Here is a 19,460-nt window from a genome sequence, read left to right as displayed (position 1 = left end):
CACTTTCTCACTGCATCACCACTTTCTCACTGCATCACCACTTTCTCATTGCATCACCACTTTGTCACTGCATCACCACTTTCTCACTGCATCACCACTTTCTCATTGCATCACCACTTTGTCACTGCATCACCACTTTCTCACTGCATCACCACTTTCTCACTGCATAACCACTTTCTCACTGCATCACCACTTTCTCACTGCATCACCACTTTCTCACTGCATCACCACTTTCTCACTGCATCACCACTTTCTCATTGCATCACCACTTTGTCACTGCATCACCACTTTCTCACTGCATCACCACGTTGTCACTGCATCACCACTTTGTCACTGCATCACCACTTTCTCATTGCATCACCACTTTCTCATTGCATCACCACTTTCTCACTGCATCACCACTTTCTCACTGCATCACCACTTTCTCACGTCAACATGTGTGTGTGTGTGTGTGTGTGTGTGTGTGTGTGTGTGTGTGTGTGTGTGTGTGTGTGTGTGTGTGTGTGTGTGTGTGATAGGCACTCACGTGTGGCAGCTGTCAGCCTCCATGACAGATTGCAGTGGCAGGTATCCTCTCTGCGGGTGTTTGCTGAAGTATTGCTTGGATCTGAACTTGTTCTTCAGAGTCTTGGCAAAGTCTCTCATCTTCTCCCCTGAAGTGGTCTGGAGTGGGGAGGAAGGAGGAGACCAGGATGAAGGAGGAAGGATGAAGGAGGAGACCAGGAGGAAGGAGGAGACCAGGATGAAGGAGGAGACCAGGAGGAAGGAAGAGGCCAAGAGGAAGGAGGAGACCAGGATGAAGGAGGAAGGATGAAGGAGGAGACCAGGATGAAGGAGGAAGGGTGAAGGAGGAGACCAGGAGGAAGGAAGAGGCCAGGAAGAAGGAGGAGACCAGGATGAAGGAGGAAGGATGAAGGAGGAGACCAGGAGGAAGGAGGAGACCAGGAGGAAGGAGGAAACCAGGAGGAAGGAGGAAACCAGGAGGAAGGAGGAGGCCAGGACAAAGGAGGAGACCAGGATGAAGGAGGAGACCAGGAGGAAGGATGAAGGGAGAAGAGATGACACATGTTGACCTTTTGACCTCTGACCCCTGTGACCCCACACATCTTGGATAGAGTGCTCCACCAACACAGCGTCACTACCATCCAAACACCCACAGTCCTGTGTACTGTTAGTGGGCGTGCAGAAAGAAGGTGCAGTGTGATTTATCAAGACTAAACTTGCACTGCGGGAGCTGTTGTGCTTCTTTATTTATTTAGTAGATGTAGAAGGAAGGTGCAGTTGCAGAAATAAGTGAAAAAAGGAGGCGATCACGTTGCAGTTTCATCCTAAATATGTTTGTCACGTACATGGAGTGTCAAAAATAAACATATTAGACGTATTGTCTTTTCAGCATGCGTGCATTTTTTTTTAATGACGGAATTTTTTTCATATGAAAAAAGGTACATGCAACATGCATGCTTTGTTGCCTTTGGAAGATTCCAGCACACGCTCACAGTACAGTTAGTGCCACCTTCCACCAGGGCCCGCCTGCAGTACTTAAAAAGTGTGTTTGCAGGACTGCTTTGTCCATAAAAAGTGCTACTCATTGGTCTGCTGCTGCAAGTTTGAAAACCTAGCAAAAGGCCACAGGGAGGAGGCGACAACATGATTGTACAGTAAATGAGTGTCTTCATGGTGAAAGTGGCGCAGGACAGTGGTTCTCAACCTTTTTTCAGTGATGTGAACATTTTTATAATTAAAATGTGCCGTGGGGCCGCACTTTGGACACCCCTGCTTGAACCACTAGGCCACTGAGTGGGTGATGTGTTTGGAGGTGATTTAGGGGCGTGGTGTGAGACAGGTATCCTGCACGTGGTGTGAGACATGTATCCTGCACATGGTGTGAGACATGTATCCTGCATGCGGTGTGAGACATGTATCCTGCACGTGGTGTGAGACATGTGTCCTGCACGCGGTGTGAGACATTTATCCTGCACGCGGTGTGAGACATGTGTCCTGCACGCAGTGTGAGACATGTGTCCTGCATGCGGTGTGAGACATGTATCCTGCACGTGGTGTGAGACATGTGTCCTGCACGCGGTGTGAGACATTTATCCTGCACGCGGTGTGAGACATGTGTCCTGCACGCGGTGTGAGACATGTGTCCTGCACGCGGTGTGAGACATGTGTCCTACACGTTGTGTGAGACATGTATTCTGCACGCGGTGTGAGACATGTATCCTACACGCGGTGTGAGACATGTATCCTGCACGCGGTGTGAGACATGTGTCCTGCACGTGGTGTGAGACATGTGTCCTGCATGTAGTGTGAGACATTTATCCTGCACGTGGTGTGAGACATGTATCCTGCACGTGGTGTGAGACATGTGTCCTGCATGTAGTGTGAGACATGTATCCTGCACGTGGTGTCAGACATGTGTCCTGCATGTAGTGTGAGACATGTATCCTGCATGTGGTGTGAGACATGTATCCTGCACGTGGTGTGAGACATGTATCCTGCACCGAGGATCAAGTTCCTCCCAGGGCTGTCAAAGAAGATGAGTTTGCTAATTATAAAAATGAGCTGCATTTATCTGTTGAAATCAGAGTTTACTTATATAGCCCGATAACAGGAGTGTCTCAAAGGGCTGCACAGGCCACACATGAGGGAAAAAGTCCAGTTAATTGTATTGAAGGCATCAAGAAGAAGGAGGAGGAGGAGGCGGGTCTTACTGGGGTGTAGTACTCCATGATGGGGTAGTGCAGCTTCTTCCCCTTGCTGGTGCGGCCGGTCAGGAAGCAGGTCTGGCAGATGTCCACATTGAACTGCTTCAAACTGCGATACCTGCCAGGAACCACAGAACGCCAGGTGAGCTCCACAACTCTGCTCCAGTCCTGCAGGACCAGACTTTGGCTGCTGAATAAATGAAGCAAGGCACGCCTGGTTGGAACCTTTCCACCTGCCTGAAGCCCTGGATGGGACATTGTCTGCAGACGTGACATCTGGCCTGGTGCTTGGTGGACTCTGCCGCGGTCACCCGGTGCAGCACGGGCAGCCAGACCATGGACTGGGGCTCCAGGCTGGTCCAGTCCAGGAAGTGCGACACCTCGATGGCCGGCTTCCCTGAAGCCTGCGCAGACAGGACTGTGAAATATAGGCAGGCAGGAAGATTGTTGTTCTTCAACAATTTGCTCAGGCATTTGTTGACAAAGTGGTGACCCTCGTTGTTTGTGAATGAGTGAGCATTTGCTTTTATAGCCAATCTTGGCACCCACCTGTTCCCAATTAGCCTGTTCACCTGTGGGATGTTCCAAATAAGTGTTTGATGAGCATTTTTCAACTTTCTCACTCTTTTTTGCCACTTGTGCCAGCTTTTTTTAAACATGTTGCAGGCATCCAGTTCTAAATGAGCTAATATTTGCAAAAAAGAAGAAAGTTTGTCAGTGTGAAGATGAAATATCAATCAATCAATCAATCAATCAATGTTTACTTATATAGCCCTAAATCACTAGTGTCTCAAAGGGCTGCACAAACCACTACGACATCCTCGGTAGGCCCACATAAGGGCAAGGAAAACTCACACCCAGTGGGACGTCGGTGACAATGATGACTATGAGAACCTTGGAGAGGAGGAAAGCAATGGATGTCGAGCGGGTCTAACATGATACTGTGAAAGTTCAATCCATAATGGATCCAACACAGTCGCGAGAGTCCAGTCCAAAGTGGATCCAACACAGCAGCGAGAGTCCCGTTCATAGCGGAGCCAGCAGGAAACCATCCCAAGCGGAGGCGGATCAGCAGCGCAGAGATGTCCCCAGCCGATACACAGGCAAGCAGTACATGGCCACCGGATCGGACCGGACCCCCTCCACAAGGGAGAGTGGGACATAGAAGAAAAAGAAAAGAAACGGCAGATCAACTGGTCTAAAAAGGGAGTCTATTTAAAGGCTAGAGTATACAAATGAGTTTTAAGGTGAGACTTAAATGCTTCTACTGAGGTGGCATCTCGAACTGTTACCGGGAGGGCATTCCAGAGTACTGGAGCCCGAACGGAAAACGCTCTATAGCCCGCAGACTTTTTTTGGGAATCACTAATAATAATAATAATAATAATAATAATAATATCTTGTCTTTACAGTCTATTCAATTGAATATAAGTTGAAAAGGATTTGTTGTATTCTCTTTTTATTTAGCATTTACACAAAGTGACAACTTCACTGCTTTTGGGCTTTGTACTAAACAACACAGCGTTCGTCTCCCAAAGACACCTTGTTGAGGATTCCAGGCTGGCCTTGGAGGGAAGACTTCTTCATAAAGGAAAGATTTGCTAAGTGATGGAAATCTGTGATGTGCTAAATTCTCATTAAGTCTGCATCTCAGGTGCATTAAGAGCTTGATTTCCCTGCGGGCTTCCTTGCTGCCGGAGCACTGCTGCATCACAAATGCACGTGCGTGTGTGTGTGTGTGTGTGTGTGTGTGTGTTGTCTTCCTCCAGACAATGAGCTTTAAAGAAGTGGATCTCTCCTGGGATGAATAAGGCTCCAACACACACACACACACACACACACACACACACAGGTGTCCCAACCTCACGCAACAATAAAGTACTTCATCATCTCTGGGGAAATGAACCCTCCATTTGTACTATTTGACTAAGCTTTGAACCCTGCGGCTTACAAAACGGTGCAGTTAATTTACGGCTTTCTCTTTTTCTCTTCGCTGACGGTCACAAAGCAAATAATTCAAGTAAAAAAAACAAAGCAAATCCACTGAATAAATGTGTTGTTTTTGCTATGGCGCCATCTTTTGGACCAGTTCTTTCACTGCAGGTGCCGCTTTGCCCTTCTGTTTGGACTGAGCCTTCAGCCGTAAGTAGAAGTCCTGCACAGTCGTCTAGCTATCCACAGCGGGCCTACTCGTATGGATTCTTCATTCCTCACTCCAAACTACATTTTTTAGTTTTACAAAATAACTACAACAGTTCTTACTTACTAAAGTGTCCCATGTGTGACGTCTGTAGGAGTGTTTTCATGCATATTTCTATGTGCTATCTTTATGTAATGAAGCTAGCGTCTTTAAAATGAGCTTGTATGCTAACAGGTTTATGAGTGTCTGTGTTAGTATTATTAACCCACAATGACATTCTTTTTGTATTGTTTCACTTTCACAAATTCCTTAGTAAATTCACCAAAACTAAAGTTATTGAGTCTGTTTAGCTGATTGGAGAGCTAGCTTACGCAGCTAGTGGGTCCATAACTATGACTTCTGTTCTGTTTGATCTGCCGTTTTACTGCAGTGTTACAGACAACGTTTGGTATCAATTAAGGTATGTACATAAACATTTACAAAATACTTCTGTATAAATAACTAATTTGATATCTTATTATCTAGTGCGGCTAATATATGGAAACACATTTTTTTCCTGCCAAAATGGAGTGGGTGCGACTTATATCCCGGTGCCCTCTATAGTCCAGAAAAATGGTTTGAATTGTTCCAGGTTATCAAGGACTGTTATTACTGACGGACAGTGTGGCGGTGTGACTGCAGCCAGGCACGTTAGAAAACCCTCATCTCCATGGCAACGTCTCTGTTGCTTTCACTCATTTGCCGCTTTTCCACTATTGCAGGGGTAGGCAACCCAGAACATTGAAAAAGCCATTTTGGACCAAAATAACAAAAATCGTCTCTGTCTTGATTAAACGGAAGGTGGGCTTTCTCTATTTGCATCACGCAGGTGATGTCTATGTTCGGCCCTCCAGAGTCACATACCACACCGTGATTGGTAGACTCCTTCAGCTCCGATCTCAAGCACCATTCATACAAAACTCACTTGTCCCATTAACATTCAACTTTCATATCAAGGTGGGGGCCGCAAAATAACGTTGCGTGTCTGAGACTCCTGCGCTATAAGGACAACCAGCTATGAGGACAACCAGCTATGAGGACAACCAGCTATGAGGACAACCAGCTATAAGGACAACCAGCTATGAGGACAACCAGCTATAAGGACAACCAGCTATAAGGACAACCAGCTATAAAAACAACCAGCTATGAGGACAACCAGCTATAATGACAACCAGCTATAAGGACAACCAGCTATGAGGACAACCAGCTATAAGGACAACCAGCTATAAGGACAACCAGCTATAAAAACAACCAGCTATAAGGACAACCAGCTATAAGGACAACCAGCTATAAAAACAACCAGCTATGAGGACAACCAGCTATAAGGACAACCAGCTATAAGGACAACCAGCTATAAAAACAACCAGCTATGAGGACAACCAGCTATAAGGACAACCAGCTATAAGGACAACCAGCTATAAGGACAACCAGCTATGAGGACAACCAGCTATAAGGACAACCAGCTATAAGGACAACCAGCTATAAAAACAACCAGCTATGAGGACAACCAGCTATAAGGACAACCAGCTATAAGGACAACCAGCTATAAAAACAACCAGCTATGAGGACAACCAGCTATAAGGACAACCAGCTATAAGGACAACCAGCTATAAAAACAACCAGCTATAAGGACAACCAGCTATAAGGACAACCAGCTATAAGGACAACCAGCTATGAGGACAACCAGCTATAAGGACAACCAGCTATAAGGACAACCAGCTATAAGGACAACCAGCTATGAGGACAACCAGCTATAAGGACAACCAGCTATAAAAATAACCAGCTATGAGGACAAGCAGCTATAAGGACAAGCAGCTATAAGGACAACCAGCTATAAGGACAACCAGCTATGAGGACAACCAGCTATAAGGACAACCAGCTATAAGGACAACCAGCTATGAGGACAACCAGCTATAAGGACAACCAGCTATAAAAATAATCAGCTATGAGGACAAGCAGCTATAAGGACAAGCAGCTATAAGGACAAGCAGCTATGAGGACAAGCAGCTATAAGGACAAGCAGCTATAAGGACAAGCAGCTATGAGGACAAGCAGCTATAAGGACAAGCAGCTATAAGGACAAGCAGCTATAAGGACAAGCAGCTATGAGGACAAGCAGCTATAAGGACAAGCAGCTATAAGGACAAGCAGCTATGAGGACAAGCAGCTATGAGGACAAGCAGCTATAAGGACAAGCAGCTATAAGGACAAGCAGCTATGAGGACAAGCAGCTATAAGGACAAGCAGCTATGAGGACAAGCAGCTATAAGGACAAGCAGCTATAAGGACAAGCAGCTATGAGGACAAGCAGCTATAAGGACAAGCAGCTATAAGGACAAGCAGCTATGAGGACAACCAGCTATAAGGACAACCAGCTATGAGGACAAGCAGCTATAAGGACAAGCAGCTATAAGGACAACCAGCTATGAGGACAATCAGCTATAAGGACAAGCAGCTATAAGGACAACCAGCTATAAGGACAACCAGCTATAAGGACAACCAGCTATTAGGACAACCAGCTATAAGGACAACCAGCTATAAGGACAACCAGCAATAAAAACAACCAGCTATGAGGACAACCAGCTATAAGGACAACCAGCTATAAGGACAACCAGCTATGAGGACAACTAGCTATAAGGACAACCAGCTATAAGGACAACCAGCTATAAGGATAACCAGCTATGAGGACAACCAGCTATAAGGACAACCAGCTATAAGGACAACCAGCTATAAGGACAACCAGCTATGAGGACAACCAGCTATGAGGACAACCAGCTATAAAGGACAACCAGCTATAAGGACAACCAGCTATAAGGACAACCAGCTATGAGGACAACCAGCTATGAGGACAACCAGCTATAAGGATAACCAGCTATGAGGACAACGAGCTATAAGGACAACCAGCTATAAGGACAACCAGCTATAAGGACAACCAGCTATGAGGACAACCAGCTATGAGGACAACCAGCTATAAAGGACAACCAGCTATAAGGACAAGCAGCTATAAGGACAAGCAGCTATAAGGACAAGCAGCTATAAGGACAACCAGCTATAAGGACAACCAGCTATAAGGACAACCAGCTATGAGGACAACCAGCTATAAGGACAACCAGCTATAAGGACAACCGGCTATAAGGACAACCAGCTATAAGGACAAGCAGCTATAAGGACAAGCAGCTATAAGGACAACCAGCTATAAGGACAACCAGCTATAAGGACAACGAACTATAAGGACAACCAGCTATAAGGACAACCAGCTATAAGGACAAGCAGCTATAAGGACAAGCAGCTATAAGGACAACCAGCTATAAGGACAACCAGCTATAAGGACAACCAGCTATAAGGACAAGCAGCTATAAGGACAAGCAGCTATAAGGACAACCAGCTATAAGGACAACCAGCTATAAGGACAACCGGCTATAAGGACAACCGGCTATAAGGACAAGCAGCTATAAGGACAACCAGCTATAAGGACAACGAACTATAAGGACAACCAGCTATAAGGACAACCAGCTATAAGGACAACCAGCTATAAGGACAACCAGCTATAAGAACAAGCAGCTATAAGGACAAGCAGCTATAAGGACAACCAGCTATAAGGACAACCAGCTATGAGGACAACCAGCTATAAGGACAACCAGCTATAAGGACAACCAGCTATAAAAACAACCAGCTATGAGGACAACCAGCTATAAGGACAACCAGCTATAAGGACAACCAGCTATAAGGACAACCAGCTATAAAAACAACCAGCTATGAGGACAACCAGCTATAAGGACAACCAGCTATAAGGACAACCAGCTATAAAAACAACCAGCTATAAGGACAACCAGCTATAAGGACAACCAGCTATGAGGACAACCAGCTATAAGGACAACCAGCTATAAGGACAACCAGCTATAAGGACAACCAGCTATGAGGACAACCAGCTATAAGGACAACCAGCTATAAAAATAACCAGCTATGAGGACAAGCAGCTATAAGGACAAGCAGCTATAAGGACAACCAGCTATAAGGACAACCAGCTATGAGGACAACCAGCTATAAGGACAACCAGCTATAAGGACAACCAGCTATGAGGACAACCAGCTATAAGGACAACCAGCTATAAAAATAATCAGCTATGAGGACAAGCAGCTATAAGGACAAGCAGCTATAAGGACAAGCAGCTATGAGGACAAGCAGCTATAAGGACAAGCAGCTATAAGGACAAGCAGCTATGAGGACAAGCAGCTATAAGGACAAGCAGCTATAAGGACAAGCAGCTATAAGGACAAGCAGCTATGAGGACAAGCAGCTATAAGGACAAGCAGCTATAAGGACAAGCAGCTATGAGGACAAGCAGCTATGAGGACAAGCAGCTATAAGGACAAGCAGCTATAAGGACAAGCAGCTATGAGGACAAGCAGCTATAAGGACAAGCAGCTATGAGGACAAGCAGCTATAAGGACAAGCAGCTATAAGGACAAGCAGCTATGAGGACAAGCAGCTATGAGGACAAGCAGCTATAAGGACAAGCAGCTATGAGGACAACCAGCTATAAGGACAACCAGCTATGAGGACAAGCAGCTATAAGGACAAGCAGCTATAAGGACAACCAGCTATGAGGACAATCAGCTATAAGGACAAGCAGCTATAAGGACAACCAGCTATAAGGACAACCAGCTATAAGGACAACCAGCTATTAGGACAACCAGCTATAAGGACAACCAGCTATAAGGACAACCAGCTATAAAAACAACCAGCTATGAGGACAACCAGCTATAAGGACAACCAGCTATAAGGACAACCAGCTATGAGGACAACTAGCTATAAGGACAACCAGCTATAAGGACAACCAGCTATAAGGATAACCAGCTATGAGGACAACCAGCTATAAGGACAACCAGCTATAAGGACAACCAGCTATAAGGACAACCAGCTATGAGGACAACCAGCTATGAGGACAACCAGCTATAAAGGACAACCAGCTATAAGGACAACCAGCTATAAGGACAACCAGCTATGAGGACAACCAGCTATGAGGACAACCAGCTATAAGGATAACCAGCTATGAGGACAACCAGCTATAAGGACAACCAGCTATAAGGACAACCAGCTATAAGGACAACCAGCTATGAGGACAACCAGCTATGAGGACAACCAGCTATAAAGGACAACCAGCTATAAGGACAAGCAGCTATAAGGACAAGCAGCTATAAGGACAAGCAGCTATAAGGACAACCAGCTATAAGGACAACCAGCTATAAGGACAACCAGCTATGAGGACAACCAGCTATAAGGACAACCAGCTATAAGGACAACCGGCTATAAGGACAACCAGCTATAAGGACAAGCAGCTATAAGGACAAGCAGCTATAAGGACAACCAGCTATAAGGACAACCAGCTATAAGGACAACCAGCTATAAGGACAACGAACTATAAGGACAACCAGCTATAAGGACAACCAGCTATAAGGACAAGCAGCTATAAGGACAAGCAGCTATAAGGACAACCAGCTATAAGGACAACCAGCTATAAGGACAACCAGCTATAAGGACAAGCAGCTATAAGGACAAGCAGCTATAAGGACAACCAGCTATAAGGACAACCAGCTATAAGGACAACCGGCTATAAGGACAACCGGCTATAAGGACAAGCAGCTATAAGGACAACCAGCTATAAGGACAACGAACTATAAGGACAACCAGCTATAAGGACAACCAGCTATAAGGACAACCAGCTATAAGGACAACCAGCTATAAGGACAACCAGCTATAAGAACAAGCAGCTATAAGGACAAGCAGCTATAAGGACAACCAGCTATAAGGACAGCCAGCTATAAGGACAACCAGCTATAAGGACAACCAGCTATAAGGACAACCAGGTATAAACACAACCAGCTATAAGGACAACCAGCTATAAGGACAACCAGCTATGAGGACAACCAGCTATAAGGACAACCAGCTATAAGGACAAGCAGTTATAAGGACAACCAGCTATAAGGACAACCAGGTATAAACACAACCAGCTATAAGGACAACCAGCTATAAGGACAACCAGCTATGAGGACAACCAGCTATAAGGACAAGCAGCTATAAGGACAAGCAGTTATAAGGACAACCAGCTATAAGGATAACCAGCTATAAGGACAACGAGCTATAAGGACAACCAGCTATAAGGACAACGAACTATAAGGACAAGCAGCTATAAGGACAGCCAGCTATGAGGACAACCAGCTATAAGGACAAGCAGCTATAAGGACAAGCAGCTATTAGGACAACCAGCTATAAGGAAAACGAGCTATAAGGACAAGCAGCTATAAGGACAAGCAGCTATTAGGACAACCAGCTATGAGGACAACCAGCTATAAGGACAATCAGCTATAAGGACAATCAGCTATAAGGACAACCAGCTATGAGGACAAGCAGCTATAAGGACAACCAGCTATAAGGAAAACGAGCTATAAGGACAAGCAGCTATAAGGACAAGCAGCTATTAGGACAAGCAGCTATTAGGACAACCAGCTATGAGGACAATCAGCTATAAGGACAACCAGCTATAAGGACAACCAGCTATAAGGACAACCAGCTATGAGGACAAGCAGCTATAAGGACAAGCAGCTATAAGGACAAGCTGTTATAAGGACAACCAGCTATAAGGACAAGCAGCTATAAGGACAAGCAGCTATTAGGACAACCAGCTATAAGGAAAACGAGCTATAAGGACAAGCAGCTATAAGGACAAGCAGCTATTAGGACAACCAGCTATGAGGACAACCAGCTATAAGGACAATCAGCTATAAGGACAACCAGCTATAAGGACAACCAGCTATGAGGACAAGCAGCTATAAGGACAACCAGCTATAAGGAAAACGAGCTATAAGGACAAGCAGCTATAAGGACAAGCAGCTATAAGGACAATCAGCTATAAGGACAACCAGCTATAAGGACAACCAGCTATGAGGACAAGCAGCTATAAGGACAAGCAGCTATAAGGACAAGCTGTTATAAGGACAACCAGGTATAAAAACAAGCAGCTATAAGGACAACCAGCTATAAGGACAATGAACTATAAGGACAAGCAGCTATAAGGACAACCAGCTTGTTTCCATGCTCTTCATGGTCTCCCCGTCCTGCAAGTCAGTTCAGCAGCAGGAAGGTGAGTAGCTGCGGTTGAGGCTAGCGTTCAGCAAATTTTGTTTGGATCATATATTTCTGTATATTTTATTAAAACAACAAGGAAGTAATAATTTGACTGTTTAAGAACGCTCATTTCCACGGATACAGTATTTTACCAACCTGAACTTCACCAAGCATATTGTGACAATAATAAACTTTTAAAGAAGCCAAAGTCAGTGAAGGAAAGGGGCAGGCCAACAGAAGGAGAAAGACAAGGGCTCGGGGGCCGCAGCCCCTGGAACCCCCCCTCACTGTACAATAAGTCTGCTCTGGCATGTTATTCCCAAAAGGTATGATGTCATCACAATTACACACGGAGCCTTTTATAAAAACGCACCAAACTTCTTGCAAGTACCGTATTTCCTTGAATTGGGTATATAGTATGCGCCTGCCTAGAATTACTGCCAGGTCAAACTCATTTCGCAAAATAATTAGCATAAGCCTAGAATTTCCGCCGGGTCAAACTCGTCACGTCACGAGTGACACTTCACCTGTCATCATTTTCAAAATGGAGGAGGCTGATTTCAATCATTTGAAATCGCATAAAGGGAAGAAGATTAAGAGCTATTCAGTAGGATTTAAGGTCCAAGCTATTGAATATGCTAAAAAGAACAGTAAGCAGCTATGTTTTATTAATATACCGTAGCTGCGTGTCAAATATGAGTCATTAAATGACTCCCGCCTCCTGGTGGTAGAGGGCGATAGTAATCCTTCTTGCGACTACTCGGCTGCAGAAGAAGTGACAACAAGCAGCAAGAGTGAGCAGCGATTGTTTATTTCCTCCTCTCGCTTGCACTTTTAACATGGAGGTTTACATATCTAAAATAAAACACTTTTCTAAACTGGACTTTCAATGGAAGCAGGAGGTAATAAAGGAAGATCTCCATCGAGACAGAGAGACTTTTAAAACTGAAGAAAGATAAGGAAGACTTCAATAAACAAGTTATCGATGCTTTTGATCAGAAGGAGCTGCGCATGGACTTCATTTATAAGTAAAGGTAAAACCATAATAACGTTGTTTTTTTCATTAAATGTGCTTTTCATGATGGTATCCTTACATCACACTCAAATTTATAAGCGCAGGCCTAAATTTACCGCATGGCTTTGGTAAGTGCCGGAGTGAGAAGAGGTTTTAAAATAAAAAGTGCCCTGGTGGCAATTCAAAGAAATACGGTAGTCTTTTTTTTTTTTTTTTTTTTATCCACAAAGATTCCCAGGCAGTGCTGTTGGTTTTTGGGGACTCATTTTGAGGTGGGAAGACGGACAAAAGGAGTCCAAAGCGGAAAATCACACAAACGTGCTGAAGACGTGAGTGCGTCTTGTGCAGAAAGTGAGTGGAAGGCTCCGCCTCCACCAGAAGGACACACCCCCTGTGTTTGTGTCTGAATGACTGAAGGATTTGACCCTGCACACACACACAAGTTGTTCAATCCCAAAGTGTGCAAATAGCGGGTGGTGAAGTCCCTCAGACACGGCCGCAGTGCATGTGTCATATTTCATCTGCCACTAAATTCTCCCGACATCAAGCAAATGGCAAAAGGGATTGATTTTAATCGTCCGTGTTTGATACGACAAGCGTGGAGCAGAACAGGGCGAGCATAATGAGGATGTGCTGTGAATATCAGGGCGTGAAAAGGCCACCCGCTCATCAATCCCATCGGGTGTCACTTTTTACAGTGCCGCCTCACCACAAATATCACAGGTTACAGCCGTGTCAAACTCCGCTTACGCCCTACCAAAACAGCCCTGAGCGTGGAAACACCAACTCATGCACAACTCACATGTCAGCCACCAGGGGAGGAAGCATCCTGGTCAAAAGTTTACGTACACTTGTAAAGAAGATGATGTCATGGCTGTCTTGACTTTAGATAGATAGATAGATAGATAGTACTTTATTTATTCCGTCAGGAGAGTTCCTTCAGGAAAATTACAATTTTCAGCACAATCCCAATTACAGGGAGACAGAACAGGATCGCTGACGGGTCTGCCGGCTTCCAGCGCCCCTTACAAAAAAGATGACATACAGGTAAACAAGGGGGGGGGTGAAGAAAAAAAATAGAAGATTAAAATAAAATTAAAAAATCGGTCTTAGCCTAGGCCCTGGAGTGGGGGTGCAGACTGAGGCCAAGGGGAAAAAAAAACAAACAAAAAAAAAAAAAAACTCATAGCCATAGTACACATCCCTCTTCCATGTGTGTAAGAGGAAAACATCAAACTTCAAAGAACACAGAGGACATTAAAGACATTAAAGCAGCAGATACAACCAGACACTTCTACATACAGCTATGAATAAAAAGTAAAATAAACATATCCACTGTGGTGGCCTCTGGGGTGTTCCACGCCATCGTCCGCTGGGGTGGAGGGAGCATGGTCAGAGACAGGAGCAGACCCAACAAGGCAACCAAGACAGCCGACTCCACTCTCGGCCAGTGTCCAGTCCGCATGGATGAGCGAGGATACGTCCAAGGTGACTGAGGTGTCCGACACCTGCTCACCCAGCCAAGACACCGCGAAGCCTCTCCGTCCCAGTAGCTCAGTGCTAGCTCCACAGTCCTGTCCCCTCATCCGCATCTCCCCCAGTACATCCAAACAGACTCTGGTGTAGCAGAGACCCTGCAGCTGGTCTCCATGGCCAAAAGGCTCCCGGGAGGCAGATCCAGAAGTCCACAAAAAAAGCACCACAGAGGTCAAGAAAGTGCCACCCCTTGTCACACAGTCCCAAATGGTCCCGTACCAAAATGCAAAAAAATATAATAACACATGAAAACAAGAGGGAAACACAAAAGGATGACACAAGAGCACAGAGCTCCTGCCTACAGCAGCCACTACAGCAGCGCCATCTTGGCCATCTTACAATCACTTCTAATTTTTTTGTGATGTAGTGATTGGAGCACATACTTGTTGCTCACTAAAACATTCATGAAGTTTGCTTCTTTTATGAATTTATTATGGCTCTAGTGAAAATGTGCTGGGTCAAAAGTATACGTACAGCAACGTACATGGTCAATTTCATCTGACATCACATGGACAAAGATAAGACCTTCTGGAGGAAAGTTCTGCGGTCAGATGAAACAAAAAGTGAGCTGTTTGGCCACAACACCCAGCAATATGTTTGGAGGAGAAAAGGTGAGGCCTTTAATCCTAGGCACACCAACCCTACCGTCAAGCATGGTGGTGGTAGTATTATGCTCTGGGCCTGTTTTCCTGCCAATGGAACTGCTGCTTTAAATGGGACAATGAAAAAGGAGGATTAGCTCCAAATTGTTCAGGACAAGCTAAAATCCTCAGCCCGGAGGTTGGGTCTTGGGCACAGTTGGGTGTTCCAACAGGACAATGACACCAAACACACCTCAAAAGTCCCTGCCCACTGGGTGTGAGTTTTCCTTGCCCTTTTGTGGGTTCTTCCGAGGATGTCGTAGTCGTAATGGTTTGTGCAGTCCTTTGAGACATTTGTGATTTGGGGCTATATAAATAAACATTGATTGATTGATTGAAAAGTGGTCAAGGAATGGCTAAATCAGGCTTGAATGAAGGTTTTAGAATGGCCTTCCCAAAGTCCTGACTTAAAGGTGTGGACAATGCTGAAGAAACAAGTCCAACACATTTCGCTAAATTGCAGCAATTTTGTGGTGAAAAATGTAAGCAGAAGCTTGTGGATGGCTACTGTGGAGAGGCGGAGCCGACGGGCCAACAGCGGAGCAGGACACGCTTTGGCCCTGCTCAAGATGGTGGCCAGGAGGCGGAGAATGTGGCGGAACGAAGAGGCAAGGCGCTGCAGCAATCAAGATCAGGTGCGTGGCTCACACACCAACTCACAATCTGCCTATCTCCTTGCAGTGTTTAAAAGGATAGAAGGAGGAAAGATCGAGAGAGAGGAGGTGGAGTGTCCGCAGCACTGCAGGAGAACAAGAAGCAACGGACGATCCGAGAATGAGCCCCAGAGGAAGATGACGTCAATGTCAGCTGAAAAGCAGACCGAGACGAGCAGCGAAGGAGAAGCTGAAAAGCGACCCGATTGACACTGACGCTTTGGTATTTGAAAAAAATAAAAGAGTCAAACCTGCTCAACCCGATGTCCTTCCTGGGTGGTCCATGCAATCCCCACTACGACGGCAAGAGTCGTTCACAGCTACCAAAAGCGCCTTATTGCAGGTAAACTTGCCAAGGGACATGTAAGCAAATATGAACATTGCTGTACGTATACTTTTGATTGCTCACATTTTCAGTAGAGCCATAATAAATTCATAAAAGAAGCAAACTTCATGAATGTTTTTTGTGAGCAACAAGTATGTGCTCCAATCACTACATCAGGGGTGGGCATTACGTCGATCGCGATCGACTGGTCGATCTCGGAGGGTGTGTCAGTCGATCTCAAGCCAGGCATTAAAAAATAGACATAAAAATGAGCAATCATCAATCATACCAAGACTTCACTTTCGTCAGTTGTTTGACATTCTCGGCACCCGAGGATCTTGTGAGATGACGCTGGCTGCTGCGAGCTCATATTTAAGAAAAAAATCACTAACAGGGCGGACGCAGAGAAACACATTTTATTTCTAGAGACTCCGTACCTACTGTCAAAACTCTAAAGACCGACTGCACAGTTCCTGTCTTCACCATAAAAGACCTGTTTCATCCTGCCTGTGCTAACAAAATAAGAGTCTCAGAAAGCTAGCGTGCACAAGCTAGCAAGCTACGGAGTTTGATGCCAATGTATTTGTCCCCCGCCCACAGCGACCGCTTTCTCACTTGCTTGCCCACCCGCACAGTCACTGACATCACTCACCTGCTGCCAGACATTAAAGGGCCACACACATATGATACTCTCATAACAAAGTGTTTAAAAACGAGTATGCAAGTTGGACAAATGAGATGCCAAATCCAACCACTTTCATGTGGTATTGGACAGAAAGGAGGACTTTTTTTTTCCTCCATTTGAAAATGCGGACGTTATCAGCACCACTGTCTAATTCCAATCAATGCAAGTCATTAGAATCAAATACACCAACTTATATTCTTGTCTTCATGAAAGAAAGGAATCTATGTGTGTTAAACATGCTTGTATTATCGTTAAACACCATTAACTTGTTAACAAAAATGTCTCTTTCATAAATAAATAAATATAAATTATAAATAGGAATGAGGTAGATCTCCTCGACTTGGTCAATTGAAAAGTAGCTCGCCTGCAGAAAAAGTGTGAGCGCCCCTGCACTACATCACAAAAAAAATAAGAGTCAACTCAAGACATGATGTTCTCTACAAGTATATGTCCAGTTTTGACAGAATTGTATGCGCATTAAAACCATCCATCCATCTTCTTTTGCTTATCCAAGGTGGGGTCGCGGGGGCAGCAGCCCAAGCAGGGAAACCCATACTAGACTTCCCTCTCCCCAGCCACTTGGTTCAGCTCCTCCCAAGGGATCCCGAGGCGTTCCCAGGCCAGCTGGGAGACATAGTCTTCCCAACGTGTCCTGGGTCTTCCCCGTGGCCTCTTACCGGTCGGACGTCCCCTAAACACCTCCCTAGGGAGGCGTTCGGGTGGCATCTTGACCAGATGCCCGGACCACCTCATCTGGCTCCTCTCCATGTGAAGGAGCAGCGTCTTTACTTTGATGGCAGAGCTTCGCACCCTATCTGTAAGGGAGAGCCCCGCCACCTCAAAACCACCACATGCCAATCTGACGTTGTCTTCCCCTAAGAGTACCCCTAAGACTAGCAAGACGCGGCGTGTTCCCGGCCTCACCATGCGGAAGCAGCTGCGGACGCTGGGCTCCACGTTGCTGCCCCCGAAGGCGGCGACTTCGCCCAACTGCCGGGGGATTTGGACGGCCTCGTGGAGCAGCAGGCTGAGGTGGCGCTGGTCCGTCAGTCCTCCCGCGCCGGACACTTGATGGAATAAGTCTGCGGAGAAGGAGAAGACTTTCAACTTTTTGCACGCTAGTCCAATCAATGTCAAATAGAAAGAAACATGGAGGAATGAAAATGTGGATTTAGCAGCAACACTCAGCACACACACTTGCTATGTTTCACAGTGGTAAGGAATAATGTTTGTGGAGAATTCTTTCTATTTCCACGTTATGCTGCAACACTCACACACTCACAACATGCTGGTGTAAGCACCTGGTGAGCTTCAACCCCAGACAAACTACATTACTGATTAAAAGCTGCATGTTCCAAACAGTCTTTGACATGTGGCCGACTTTTCTTTTAACCTTCGTCTTGTGTTAGGGTCGGTTTTTAAATGCATAAAAACACCACATACATTTATTTTTTTGCATCAAAGCTTTTTGACTTTGTCAGGAACCTCTTTGTCGACAAAATAAAACATTTTAATTTTTTTCACTAAATTATAAAATGCTCTGGTAGAAATTATGCCCTTGGTGTTGTTAGGGTCGGTTTCGACCCGGTTATAAAAACAAGATGATAAAGCAATGATAAGAGCCAAAACTGAACACACTGACAGCCAGCTCCTCTCCCAATCATGTGAGCTTTAGTGGATTCTCATTTTACCTTCTAATCGTGTACAAAAACAAACAAAAGACGGACACTAAAAGTGTCACTTTTTGCCACTCTGATTTTGTTTTTTTATTAGTTTTGGAACTAGTAATCTATTTCTCTTGGTTTCATTTGCTTGATTGGTTGTTTGTTTGATGTTGGATTTCTGTTGCTGAAAAAAATACTTTTTGGCCTTTTTCTTGAAGTAAATATATATGGGTCGAAATTGACCCGTAACACCATAGATGTTACTATAGTTAAAATTCTTAAAATGAAAAAATAAACAAAACACATTTATGTAAGAGATGTGTTCTAATACCCCTTAGTAATAGTTAGGTAACACAACAACCTTTTTTTATTTATATGATTCTCTTGAGGTTCGTTTTACCATTTTTAAAAATTGAAATCGAGGGGTATACTGACAAAATAAGGCCTAATGGCCCCAAACCAAAAATATTAAAACCAATATTTTCAAGGATAAGGAAGCCTAACAAGGTAACCAAGAGATGAGAAACAAATTGGATGATAGGTAATTGTTTTTAGTGTATTTTACAGCTGATTTAATACATGGGTCAAAACCGACCCGTTAACATAAGAGATGGTAACAGAAAGCTAACACAAGAGGAAGGTTAAGGACAAGATGCACTCGCTTCCAAACCACTGAGTGTAGTCTACCATCCTCCACGGAAGTCCTTTGGAGTTGAAATATTTAGGGTTTTGGCGCCAACCGTTTGGACCAGTTGTAACCAATCCAAGTCTAAGACTAGATGTGACCGATCTAAGTCTAAGACTAGATGTGACTGATCTAAGTCCAAGACTAGATGTGACCAATCTAAGTCAAAGACTAGAAGTGACAGATCTAAGTCTAAGACTAGTAAATATTACAAATGAAGTGAAGTGAAGTACATTTATATAGC

At 44.8% G+C, this 19,460-nt stretch overlaps 1 protein-coding gene across 6 annotated transcripts in view; it reads right to left on the bottom strand.

Moving 5' to 3' along the window:
• Positions 1 to 19,460, bottom strand: part of drp2 (dystrophin related protein 2) — a 302,156-nt gene that overhangs the window by 35,175 nt on the left and 247,521 nt on the right. For all 6 annotated transcript variants that reach the window (XM_061899976.1, XM_061899973.1, XM_061899974.1 and 3 more), the window contains 4 exons: positions 17,792 to 17,949; positions 2,946 to 3,112; positions 2,715 to 2,826; positions 527 to 663 (listed from right to left, as the gene is read on the bottom strand). In XM_061899976.1, coding sequence (XP_061755960.1) covers positions 527 to 663; positions 2,715 to 2,826; positions 2,946 to 3,112; positions 17,792 to 17,949 — 574 coding nt within the window. The remainder of the gene's footprint in view (positions 1 to 526; positions 664 to 2,714; positions 2,827 to 2,945; positions 3,113 to 17,791; positions 17,950 to 19,460) is intronic.

This window comes from Nerophis ophidion, linkage group LG05, assembly GCF_033978795.1.
Source record: "Nerophis ophidion isolate RoL-2023_Sa linkage group LG05, RoL_Noph_v1.0, whole genome shotgun sequence".
NCBI lineage: Eukaryota > Metazoa > Chordata > Actinopteri > Syngnathiformes > Syngnathidae > Nerophis > Nerophis ophidion.
The sequence above is the reverse complement of the archived record's forward strand: the minus strand, read 5'-3'. Positions and strand labels throughout refer to the sequence as shown.